General features: G+C 34.1%; 1 protein-coding gene across 5 annotated transcripts; it reads right to left on the bottom strand.

Moving 5' to 3' along the window:
• Window positions 1–7,594: 7,594 nt before the first annotated feature.
• Window positions 7,595–11,535, bottom strand: LOC111410839 (probable protein phosphatase 2C 73). 5 transcript variants are annotated; one of them, XM_023041411.1, is made up of 6 exons: window positions 11,462–11,535; window positions 10,015–10,297; window positions 9,268–9,576; window positions 8,653–8,770; window positions 8,335–8,558; window positions 7,595–7,867 (listed from the first exon to the last, which is right to left on the bottom strand). In XM_023041411.1, exons 2-6 carry the CDS (start codon window positions 10,267–10,269, stop codon window positions 7,649–7,651), a joined length of 1,125 nt encoding a protein of 374 aa, XP_022897179.1. In that variant the 5' UTR covers window positions 10,270–10,297; window positions 11,462–11,535; the 3' UTR covers window positions 7,595–7,648. The 5 variants fall into 5 exon arrangements, with proteins under 5 accessions (XP_022897179.1, XP_022897181.1, XP_022897176.1 ...); XM_023041413.1 differs by lacking the exon at window positions 11,462–11,535 and adding an exon at window positions 10,912–11,034 and having other exon boundaries at window positions 10,015–10,280; XM_023041408.1 differs by lacking the exon at window positions 11,462–11,535 and adding an exon at window positions 10,834–10,901.
• Between the last annotated feature and the right edge of the window lie 1,926 nt (window positions 11,536–13,461).

The following is a 13,461-nucleotide window of genomic DNA, read 5'->3' as shown; positions in this document are numbered from 1 at the left end:
TTCTCTTTCCAACCCTTAAATTTTGGTTCAAACATAGGAATTGAATTGATGTTAGAAGATATTGAGACGTAAATGGATTAACAAAATAGAGAACCTAAACCTAAATAACATATTCACATGGAAGTTCGTATTGTACAATCAATAATTTTAACTTGTAAGTAGTACTCTTGATGTTACAAGAGATCGATCACAACATTGATATTTAGTCTTTGAATAGAAATATCAACTTGTAAATAGTACTCTTGATATAGTAATCAAATATTGACAATAAATTCGATCAAACATCAAGTCTATCTTTGGACTGACTCAATTTTCACATAATGGAAAACTTTACAATTGTCGCATATTTATTACCGCGGTGTGTAAATAATTCTGCCAAATATTGGCCTTCCTTTAGACTGGTGAATATCCGTATGAATTACATACACACAACCTTTCTAATATTCCAAACAAATTAATCTAGGCAAGAGAGGTTAATTGGATAACATGTTGCTTCAATTAATCTATTTTAGAAAATTACTAATCCAAAATAAACTTTGAAAAATGATCTCCTAAACATCGATACTTAACTTATATTAAGCACCGATGACATGGCACACTATTTAATTGGTGAATCATTATATTCATGGGACCTACCATTAACTCCAATGCAATATTAATTTCCCAACTTTCAAAGTGCCATGTTTATCCCGTGTAGTGGATTTATCCAAAATTTGAAAACCTTCCCTTCCCTTCCCTCCTTCCCAAAAATAAAAAAAAAAATCTTGATCCAATTTTTCTTACTTCAAGGTAAATCTCTTTCCACGTGATTTAATTGTTATCCGTATCAAATTCAACAATTGCTACAATCCATTTCTACTCGCAGGACCTGAGTATGATCTTGAGGGTTTGCCAGGGGACTTTCCAGTTCTTCCATTGTAGTCATTTACATCCCAGTCTCGATGATGCGAGGGTCCAACTTATCATGAGGGATCTCTATTTTAGGGGCCTTTGACATTTCATCGTCTTTCCCATATTTAGGGGTAGGTCCTTCCTCAGGGGCTTCGAACATTTCGATATCCATAATTATCACGTTCACACTTTGGGGTTCTGCCTTTCACAAGGAGTTGAGGTAACACTCTCTAGATCCCATCTAATCACCTCGGACCATGATGATACCTTGCTCAGTCGGAAACTTCATGCATAACTGGTGAATCAAGGTAGCAGCCCTCAACTTCTTTTAAAATATGTTTGCCTAACACTCCATGGTAAGTGAAATTCCATGAAGTAGTGAGCCACAATTGGGAGCGCGCTCATTTCAACTGCCAAACTAATCCTTTCCCACGAGATAATGCTATTTCTAGTGAACCCATATAAAGAAGGCTCACTCATGGGAGTTAGATCATGATCCATCAGTATCTTTTCATAAATGGATCCAAACAGTATATTTACTGAGCTTCCATGGCTGACAAGTATGCATTTGAACCCATTGTGGACTATAATAACTCTCATCCCAATGTATCACAATAGGGGTATTGTAGACTTGCCGCATCATCCTGAGTAAATGTGATTGGCTCCATTTGGATTGCCTTCTGAAAATGATTAACAATGTGACTGGCCATAGGGGACTTTGGCCTCTCTAGCATAGTTCCTCTATGCATTCAAGGAATTGCCTCCTATATGTAGACCTCTGATAATCGTGTCAATCTCCCGAATAGGTACATTTTCCATGTCAAAGGCCTGATTTCTCCTTTGTTTATGCCTTCTCTAGGGCCTTTCTTCATTCTCATCGCTTCTTCGACAAGACGAGTGCTCCCTTGTTCTTCTAGTATCTCTTTTAGGAGAGACGTGTTGCTAGGGATTTTTTTGGGATTAACCCTTGTGCTACGAGGATTACTTCTTTTTGCAGATTAAATGACGTCTTGATTTTTACTTATATCATGGCCATAAAACCAATGAAATGTGTAGTATGGTTGCACATTTTCTGTAGGCTTATACTTAGATTCTCTTTCACTTTCTTTGCTCTTAGAGTTCGGCCTTCTCGATGTTCTTGTCTCGGTATTAGCGTTAGGCCCAACATTTTCATAAGTGAGCATTAGTACTGTGTTTAACATGGCCGTTGCCAAAGCTTGTCCAGAAGTAAGAGCTATAGCGTATCCGGCTTGGGTCCATTGTTGATTTACCAAATGCAAAGTGGGTGCTCTTCCCATTTGCCTCTAGGATGACGAGAGCCCCTATGCCACCATGTTTCAATGATCAATCATTTCTTAATTGATAATCGTAATCCTCATCATTTCCACCAGCTCATTATAAGTTGCTGGGTTCTTATTTTACATATCCTACAGAACAGGTTATTCATGTTAAGGTCTCATTTCAAGGTTGAAAAGTGCCCACTTATTAGTAACCTGCTTACAATAGGTTATCTCGTAGTGAAGCGAGCCACGTAATTCTTTTATGTTTTCCTTGAACTTGCCTCATGTCTTGGAGGCATTGAATAAGGCCTCCATTTTCCTTCTGGGTGGAATTAGCTTCGAAATGCCTTTTTAAGATTAAGCTAGCTCCTGATACTTAGTGGTGGTAATTTGTTGTACCGAACTTCGGTCCTACTGATGATGCTCTCCTCAAGCTCATTTGTATTTTATACTTGTTGAGGTATTTTTTTTTTGGGATCATCTTTTCCTTCATACTTCAAAATCTTTATGAGCATGAATTTGGGGGCATCGAGAAGTTGTGAAGTTCTTGAGAGAAATGAGGTTGTCATCGTCATCATCAAGTTCATACGGTCAGCGCGGCCCTTTAGAGTCGTTCCCATCTGCTTCATGTCGAGGCTATGGTTGGGATGCCTTTCCTTGATTTTTCCAATCCACTAAATTTTGTCTCTCAGCCTATTCCTAGGAGGGGGAGGCCCTACTCCCTGATTCTATTCTTATTCTTGTTGAGTCGTTTGGCATATAGATTGGTTTATACTCCTTAGATTTTGCCCTATCCTATCGAACACCCTAATAAACCTCTGTGGTTTATAATTCAGGAGGAAGTTCTCTCATAATTGGGGATTGGTCGCAAGGGCCCCACAATGTATGACGTTCGACGGTTGGAGTGGCTTTGATTTTGGGCCTCTTAGGTTGGTCATAGGCTATCTAGGGCCTCTCCATAGACATTTGGAAACCACTTTGACCCTGAACTTGCGTGAGGAGCTTGTGCATTGCAGCATTCTTTGCTACGATATTTCTCATGTTAGTAGCCATTTAGGCTACTTCAACAGTTAATCTCGCAGGTGCCTTTTCGCCTAAACGACAACGATGGTGAGGTCTCTAGCAAGTGACCTTGATTCAGATGACCTCTTTTTCATAGGCCTCCCACACTCTTCTAGGATTAATGTCTTCGTTACTAGAACTCATTGGATTTGTTCTTCTACTCCTTCCAACAATCTAAAAGATAGGATTCCGGCCAACTTTCACTTATTCTTTACTCAAGAACAAAACATTTCTTCAAAGGAAAAGTTTTTTTGGCTTTCTTGGTAAGCTTTTCCAATAGTAGTCAAGTGATCAAAATAACAATATTGTGATAGAGTTTTTCACAAATATCGACAATCTGTTGACCACAAAAAATGGACCTCTATGTGGTCAATAGAGAGCAACTCCACATATATTCGTCCATGCACACTTGGAGCAAAAGGACAGTAGTTTGTGGTCATTCCCAGCGATGATGGTTGCGGCCACGAACACCCCGACGATCAAGTTAGTGGAATATTATCTTGTACAACTAATTCCAGTAATGAAGATCATCGGACCCTTTTTTAAATTTTCTCAAAGAAGGAGGAGAAATGTTTGTAAGCTAGTCACATCAAAGTTAATTTCATCAAAAAGGAAAATTTGCTCTTCATAATTTTTGGGATTGGACAAAACTCCTGGATCGAATCAAGCCTGAATCAATCCGAGCAATTCTTCTGAAGTTAAATATTCGAATGAATATCAAAATTGAGAACCGACAAGTTTAATTTGGTACTTAGTTTTAGATGAAGAATCGAATGAGAATTGAATCTCTTTAATTTTTTATTTTTTAAATTAAATAAGCCAAATTATTTTAATTTTTAAAATAAATTTGCGAACTAATTAATTGAGTCCAAAAATATCATTTTACTGTTTCATTTGCCAACTATTTTAATGAAACCTAAAATATTATTTTCCTAACTTCAGCCTAAACCTAACTTTGTAATTCAAATTTTAGAGAATCAAAATTAAGTGACTTCATATTTTCTCAATCATTTTTCAGTTTTTCGAATCTCTTCATCTTACCAATTTTTTCTACCATATTCATTAAATATCTCAACTTCAATCAAGGTAAGATTCATCTTATTTCTTTTCAATGACTTCTCAAGCTCAATATATAAATATTAATACTATTTAACTCCATTGAGATTACAACCCCACTCTATGTGCCGTTAATGTGACATTAAATAATAAGTGAAATTAAATGACTTATTTAATTCCACATTTCATTTAGTCTATCATCTGGCGTCATTTAGATTGAGATTGCAATTTTCATGGGGCTATGTAGCATTATTCTAATTTATAACTAGTTTTCAAGATATTTATTGTGAGCTCGCCTTGGCATGTTTTCCTTTCTCTCAATAGCTACCTTATCGTATTTTTTATTTTTATCCTTCTTGACTAAATATTTTCACCTTTCTTTTAGTATGCTTTCCATGTTAAACATACTGTTAGTTGGATTAATGTAGTTTTTTTGTAAATATTAAAAAATTTAATTATGTTACCGAACTGAACCGAACCGAACCAAATCAATTCGTTTCCATAATTAAATTTAGACTCAACAATTTTACTTACTAAGTACCCAAAATTTTTGAACCATGTCCAGTTCTAATAATTTTGCATAGTTTTACAAAGAAAATTGAAGGTTGTTGGACTGTCAAACAAAGGAAGAATTTTATTACTTCACTGTTTTTTTATTTTTTAAGAAAATCAAAGCTATGTACGGTCAAGTAGTAAAGTTCACTTTCTTGTATTGTTTTCCTAACGATTATTAGTTTATTATAAAATGCAAGTCTTGATTCTATAGCTAGGCATTCGATCCTCTATAGAAATGAATGTTTACGTGTTGAAATTCATATAAGAAATGTTATGTTTTTAGTAACAATCAAGGTTAAAAAATCTGGGTCATTACACAAGTGTAAATTTTGTTTCACCACTAATTTGTCAATAAATATGTGAAACAAAGCAATATTGTTTCCCTATGTTGGTTAAAAGAAACCTCGTTAAAACATGTTGGTAAATGAAGGTCATTGATCATCGTCATTTAGACCACGTCGATAATTTGTTAGTAATCAATAATTCATCACTAAAACTTGTGATATGTTGAAACAAACAGTACTAACTTGACAATATAGGGTAGGCCATGTCCCACTTGGGCCGTATTGGGCACTAGGCGTGCTTTATATGACAGTTTTCATTAATGCACTAGCATGAAGAGAAAAAGACTAACTGCATGAGTGATTGCTTAACTACACTTTCGGACTTCAAGTTATGAAGAGTGATGATGAAAAATGGGGTAATTGGTACAAAATGTCCTTATCTTTAAGTTTATTGTGGAAAACGTTCATACCTTTCATTTTTTAACATTTTTGCCCTTACCTTTCACCTTTCTTTGCCTTGGACATCATTTTCACCAATTTTTAACTTAAAATAAGCAATATACCCTCCTATTTAAATAAACAAAAAAGAATAAATTGCAGCTATAGATCCAAACTTTTTAAAAAGTGCAAATTAGTCCAAATAAATTATTAAAATATTAAAAATAACAATTTTAAGAAAAAAACTCATTCTCAATCCTCTTTACCTCCCCTTCCTTACGCCTCAACTATCGTCACCGCAGCCAAAACCACCAGAGCTCACGCCACAAACTGCTGCCATCAACCTCAAACACTTATGATATAAATTTGATACAAATACTACTTAATTTAAAAGGGATCTAAACCCGTATGCTTCGAACTATTCCAAAATCACTTGCATGATTCGTGCAAAATTATTGAAGACCCATAGTTGTAATAGTTTCATCATGATGAGAGTGTACTGAATATGGTGTTCCGTGATCATGATGTCCACCACAGTCGTCGAAATTTCACCTGAAACCTGCATGATGACTGTGTTCGAAATGTTTGGTTTTAGCTATTGATTGGGTGGTTGTGTAGGTGTTTGGGGACAATGGTTATGCATCATGATAAGTGGAATCTACCAATATGTTGGGCTTGGGTTGGGAGTTGTCGAAAAAGGAGCTGTCGGCAGTTTTGGTTTATGTAACTGGCAAATTTTGGAGAGAAATTTCGGTCAATTCACCTGGAGTTAGGGCCAACTGTTGGGTGGGTTGTGTAGATGATAGTAAGGGCTTCAAGTTGGTACTATGATCCGATGGCCATGGTAGCCGAAATGTGGTGAAAATCATAGCTAGGTGGGGGAGGGGAGGGGAGGGGGGGGACGAGAGAGAGAGAGAGAGAGAGTTTTTTAATATTTTTATAATTTATTTGGACTAATTTGTACTTTTTTAAAAATTTGGGCCTATATTTACTATTTATTCTTTATTCTTCCTTTCTTTTTTCTTGTTTTATTTAAATATGAGGGTATATTGATCATTTTACGTTAAAAATTGATGAAAATGACATCTAGCGCAAAGAAAGATGACAGATAGAGGCGAAAGTGCCAAAAAATGAAAGATGATGATATTTTCTATAATAGACTTGAAAGGTAGTGACTTTTTTTTTTTTTCCAATTACCCTTAAAAATATGACGATTCCAATAGTACCATCTTCATGACTATTCATTTGCTGAAAGAGGGTAAAATTAATATAAATTATCATAGACCCCCAATTGTTGGATCTTATACTCCACAAAAAATAGGAAATTCCTCATATTTTGACCATTTCAAAGTGAAAAATGGGATTGCTTCCTCGGTAAAATTTGAATAAAGTTGAGCCGAAAGTACTATATTCAAAATAAATTCGTAAGGCACCCAGATTAAATATCTTATTGTGTGAATTTGTAATTGAAAATGATCTTATAGCAGTAAAATAAAGTAACAGGTGTCAAATAGGGCTTATTTCTTCATTTTTTAAAAAAATTAAAAATCAAAGCAATGTACGGTCAAGTAGTAAAGTTCACTTTGTTGTATTATTTTCATAGACTATTGAATTATTATAAAATGTAAGTCTTGCGAAATTCTGTAGCTAGGCATTCGATGATCTACAGAAATGATATGTTGAAATTCACATAAGATACGTTTTTATTAACAATCTAGTTTAAAAATCTGGGGCATTACCCAAGTCTAATGTTTTGTTTCACCACTAATTTATTTATAAATATGGGAAACATAGCCACATTGTTTCCCTATGTTGGTTAAAAGAAAACTCGTAAAACATGCTCGTAAACGACGGTATGATCATCATCATTTGGACCATATAGATAATTTGTTAGTAATCGATATACCATTACTAAAACCTGTGATCTGTTGAAATAGACAATACTGAAATAGGTAGGTCGTGTCCTACCTTGGCCGCGTTGGGGGCCTAGGTGTGCTTTATATGACAGTTTTCATTAATGCACTAGCATGAAGAGAAAAAGACTAACTGCAAGAGTGATTTTTTAACTACACTTTGATAGAATTACTTTGGTGAAGATACTGCAAAACGAAGTTGATCACGTGAAGAAGAAGAAGAATGAAAGTAGAGTACAATTACTGATATATCATCTATTGCTATTCCCTTTCTCTTCTTCTTCCATGCATGGACGGCACAGTCTACTAGACGCCTACCTGATTTCACCCTGTCTGGAGTTGATGACACAATTTGCACGGCTTCTTCATTGGATATAACGTCCCATACCTGCATTATATCAAACCCAGATTTCACCATCAGCATCAATCACTGTTCTTTAAATGATTTTTACAATGAAACTTCACTAATGGAATTATTTGGTACCAAGATTATGGAAGAAAAGAAACTCAAATCTTCACTGGAATGTCCAGTGCCACCCAATACTGTGTACCAAACATTCCCACTAATTCAATATACCGAATGTTATGTGAATACTTTGTGCTTTGTGAATCAATAGAGAGAGAGTCGATTTGGAATTTACAATGATTTAAGCCAGCCATATTAATCTCATGAGTTCAAATTAAACACATAGATCAATTTGTGATATTCTCGAGTGTTACATACTTTCAGAGAAGAAAATATGCATATTGCCTTCATCTTTTAGGTTTCTTCGCAAACTTACTAGTTCAGATTTACCGTTTCAATTATTATATTATGTTTGGCCACGAAATCGATTAATTAAGTATCATACTTACCCCGTCTGTTGCTAGCACGACAAACTGATCTTTACTTGTTATATGTCTCTGTGTCACTTCAGGGACAGAAACTAGACCATAATCCTTAACACAATAGTCCCCAAAAGCTCTAGACGTTGCTAGTCCAGGTGATTCCTCATCCGGCAACCACAGTCTGTGAACCCCTGGCTCATCATGCAAACAGAAAACTCGACCTTTGCATTGAATTATGCGTTCAGCCTCCTCTGGGAACATTGTTAGCAGAGTTATATAATGGATAGAGATCGAATTAGGAATAGAGAAAGACACACATGTGCTCAGAGAGAGAGGTAGACTAACGAGGTAGATTCGGCTTGAAGTCAATAGTAAGCTGTACTGGTACCAAGTTACCAGTTTCAGACGTGGTGGCCAGTACAGCACGTGAATCGCCAACATTTGCAATAAAAATATACTCGCCCTGACAGAAATAAATAGAGATTTATTTTAGTAATACAGAAAATAAATTGAGGAAAATGTTTTCAAATATTCCAGATAAACCACCTTATGTAAATAAGACCTTTAGCACCAATATATTAGGCAGGTGAATTGTAACTCATCAAAAGCAGTGAAATGGCCAACATAAGGCATAGGTTTCTCAAATTCAAAATTGACAACCATTTTCATTTAGCACGTGCTAGATATTTTAAATTTGGAGAAGGGAATGCTGAATTTTATATGGTCGAGAATGCTTCCCATTTCTTTATCTAAGATGGCAAATCTTATATTTTCTTGATTTCTGTTTAATGAGAAACTGGTTTTTCAGCATCTGCCATTTGATAATCAAACAATACTTTGTGAAAGATCGCGTTTTATGCTATCATTTCTTGGTAACATCAAGATATCAGAAAGTTCTCCATTTACATATAAATTGTCATATAGATATAGTTAAATGACAGATAAAGGAACTTCTATTACCTGCCTAACAATTGTCAAAGCAGTAGTGCCACTGTAGAATGAGTCGATTTTTCGGTGCCGTTCCAGCTCCTGATCTATAGAAGCACATGTCTTCAAGTAGGAATGCTTCCATATATTGAATTTATGAAGCTTTTTATCAGATTCCAAATCAAAATCGGGATCAAGTGAAGCTTCAACAAGCGTCTCCTGCCAGTTACAGAGAAGAGACGATGGCATCGACTCCCTAACCCTCTTGGCCACAAAATGTCCCCAAGGGCCATGTCCATCAAATATCCCACAGAATATCATGTCCTCTTGGCATCCAAATTCCTGCAAACGAAAATCCCTAAGAAATGTTGATATTGAGGCTACTAAGCCCCCGCCCCATTAATTTTCATTCTATTACATTTTATTTTTCTTTCTCCTATTTTCAACCACTCAATCTTTCATAAAATAATATTACACGTAAATAAAAAAAATTTACTTTCTTTTCAACCACTCAATTTTCAAAAAAATACTATTTCACCCATTTTCATTTTCACTGGGTGTCAAACGGGGGCTAAATTGTCTATTGTAAAGCATACTGTTGACGATATAAACTAAATAAATATGTTCTTCCCCGCTCTAAAAACTATAATTGTTCAAGCCTTTGATGAAAAAATGAATCTATATGCTCGTGAAGGGCGTGTTAAATACATAATTTAGATGAATAAGGTTTTTCCACTCTCTAATAAATTAAACTTTTGGATGCGGCAGATCAACACATACCTCCCAAACAATGCAGCGATCTTGATTCACGCCTTTCTGCCCTCTTTTCGAGAAAACAGAAGCAAAATTATGGGATCCTTCGACATTAACAGTGCCTGACGTCGTCAACATCAACTCATTCTTCTTCGAATCCTTCGCCATATCTTTTACAGCCTCTCTTCCATCACAATTCTCACAACTGCCCTTCAAACTATTAGTTTTATTTTTTGAAATCGATCTCGAAAATCCACTGAAAATCGACGATAAACGACTCATTATCACACCACCTCCACTACCCTATAACCTGCACAGACACAACTCTTTATCTTCAGACTCAGAGCCTGTTCAAATCACATAAGTAGATAGACATTTTATAATTGGAGCATGACCATATAAATAATAGAGCAAAACTAGATAATTTTTCGAACAAAAAAAGATGAATCTGGAATTGTATAAAGAAATTTTTTAACTGTGTAGGAAACTAGATAATCTTCAAATCTTTCATGGAATCCAATAATACTACATGTACGTCAGCATGTTCTCTTTCTTAGAAATTGACAGAGAATGAACCTACTACAGACATCAAATTCCTAATTAATATTTTAAACCAAACAACCATGCCAGGACAATCAAGATTGCATTTTAAATTCATCCCAGAATTTCGAAAATTACTGCATCATAAATGAAGCATGTTAATGAACGAGGGACCATATTTTTCCAGTTTTCTTCATGTTCACCAAACAAACCCAGAAATTAATTGCTAAAATAAAAAAATAAAAGAAAGGACCTTAAAAATTGTTGGAAAGTGAGTTGACATTAAGAAACCGGGATATTACTTGCCTAAAAATGATGATGGGATTCCAAGAAGTTAGAGAAACCCACTATCCATTATTTGGTTTAGATACATTATCACACCACCTCCACTACCCTATAACCTGCACAGACACAACTCTTTATCTTCAGACTCAGAGCCTGTTCAAATCACATAAGTAGATAGACATTTTATAATTGGAGCATGACCATATAAATAATAGAGCAAAACTAGATAATTTTTCGAACAAAAAAAGATGAATCTGGAATTGTATAAAGAAATTTTTTAACTGTGTAGGAAACTAGATAATCTTCAAATCTTTCATGGAATCCAATAATACTACATGTACGTCAGCATGTTCTCTTTCTTAGAAATTGACAGAGAATGAACCTACTACAGACATCAAATTCCTAATTAATATTTTAAACCAAACAACCATGCCAGGACAATCAAGATTGCATTTTAAATTCATCCCAGAATTTCGAAAATTACTGCATCATAAATGAAGCATGTTAATGAACGAGGGACCATATTTTTCCAGTTTTCTTCATGTTCACCAAACAAACCCAGAAAAAAATTGCTAAAAAAAAAAAAAAAAAAAGACCTTAAAAATTGTTGGAAAGTGAGTTGAAATTAAGAAACTGGGATATTACTTGCCTAAAAATGATGATGAGATTCCAAGAAGTTAGAGAAACCCACTATCCATTATTTGGTTTAGATATTTTTGAATGTTCAAGATCTGAGAAAATATATATAGACATACAAAGTGTCGTATATATACGTGTGGGGATAAGCCACTTCTATAAAGGTTGGTTGTGTCATAGGTTGTCATGCACTGGTCAAACTCTCGGCGATCGAGTAATATATGACCAATTGTAAGGTTCGCCTGTTGAAGCAGGGATTAATTAAACAAATTTTTTACCATACTATTGAGGTCGGAGTGATTTTTCACTCCAAAAAATTGATTTTTTGATCGTTATTTTACTATTTTAACCGTAATTTTTTTCTTCTTTCACAGGTGGCCTCCACTTTTCTCCTAACAATCAAAAAATGAATTTTCAAAATCACTACCGAACAGGCCCTAAATATAAATTTATAAACTCAGTCCAAATCAAAGATTAATTTTTACCTCATATTTATAATTATTACTCATTATTATTCACAATTTTATTTTTTTTAAACTCGCTATTATTCATCTTCATAAATCATTTACAAATTTACCAAAGAAAGGTTTAGCCCCTATTTAATTAAGCTATAACGGTAGATTAAAATATAAATCAAAAGTTAATAATTAATTATAATCATATATCTCATAGAACTTACAACTCTTCAATCGCACATTCCACCAACTTTTCTCAATTTTCTAAGAATCGGATTTTTATCAAAATCAGACAAGAAGGTAGTATGATACGAATTGATAGATGTCAGTGTGCCTACGTTTTTAAGCATCTTACGTATTTGTTCGAATTTCTGTTACTAAAATAAACTTCATGAAAAAGGGTCCTCTAATTGCGTCCTAGTTGTCTTTATAATTTTCCCTTTAAATATTTCTCACTATGGCAACTCTCTAATTAATTGGTCATGACAAATTAGTTATCCACTCGATTGATTTGATTTTATCACATTGTAGGTATATGATAAGATATAGTATGATAAATAATTCAATTTGTACTTAATAAAGTTAAATAATATATATATATATATAGAAGAGGTATCAAAAAGATAATAGGGGAGTTTTTTTTTTTTTTTTTTTTTGTTGGAAAAATTTTGATTCAATCATATCTCACCATGTCATATGATTAAAATCATTATGTACATATAGTGCAATTGTTATTAAATAATTCTAATACTCGCCAAAATATATTGTACTGGAATTAATAATTAAATTCTATTCTGTTTTTGTTATATTTAACAATAATCATCTAAGAAACAAAATCACAATTCTAAATTAATAGTTTAAGATTCATACCCGTCGAACGCATCTTGAATGCAAATATTAACCCTAAATCTTCATCTCCTTACTTCTCACAAAATATTAATTATCAATGAGACAAGCCGATAAAAACATATGAAGAGGAGAGGGGACCTAACCTTTTATATAGAAAATTATTGGATTTCCAATTAACAACTCCAATCTTAATTAGGGTTCAAATATTTCTGACCTATATACTTAAATTACCACATTACATCTATATAGGATATAACCCTATATAACTAAGGTGTAAAACGGCTCAAATAGTCACTCAATATATCGAGCTTAACCGTAGCATCATTATGAGCTATACATCAAACCTGTTTTATAAAACATAAAATTTGCAATCAAATGGAAAGTCCATATTTTAAAATTAATCGAACATTCTTTCACTTAGACAAACATTTGATTGCTATTAAATGATAAAACAAAACTTTTGACTCTTGAGTTAGACTACATAGATAGCTACACATATATAGCTCCAATGATAACGCCTTAAACAACACGATCGGGTCTAACAGGAATATCAACATCGAAATTGGAAGTCGTTACACCATTTAAACGATATAAGACCACTCCACAACTACAAATGCTAACATCCTTATCTATAAGGATCTCAATCCTCCAACCAATGTGATAGTATGTAGTATGAATTTAACACAAAATAATGTCATAATAAAAAAAA

Source organism: Olea europaea, chromosome 15 (genome assembly GCF_002742605.1).
Source record: "Olea europaea var. sylvestris chromosome 15, O_europaea_v1, whole genome shotgun sequence".
Lineage (NCBI taxonomy): Eukaryota > Viridiplantae > Streptophyta > Magnoliopsida > Lamiales > Oleaceae > Olea > Olea europaea.
The sequence above is the reverse complement of the archived record's forward strand: the minus strand, read 5'-3'. Positions and strand labels throughout refer to the sequence as shown.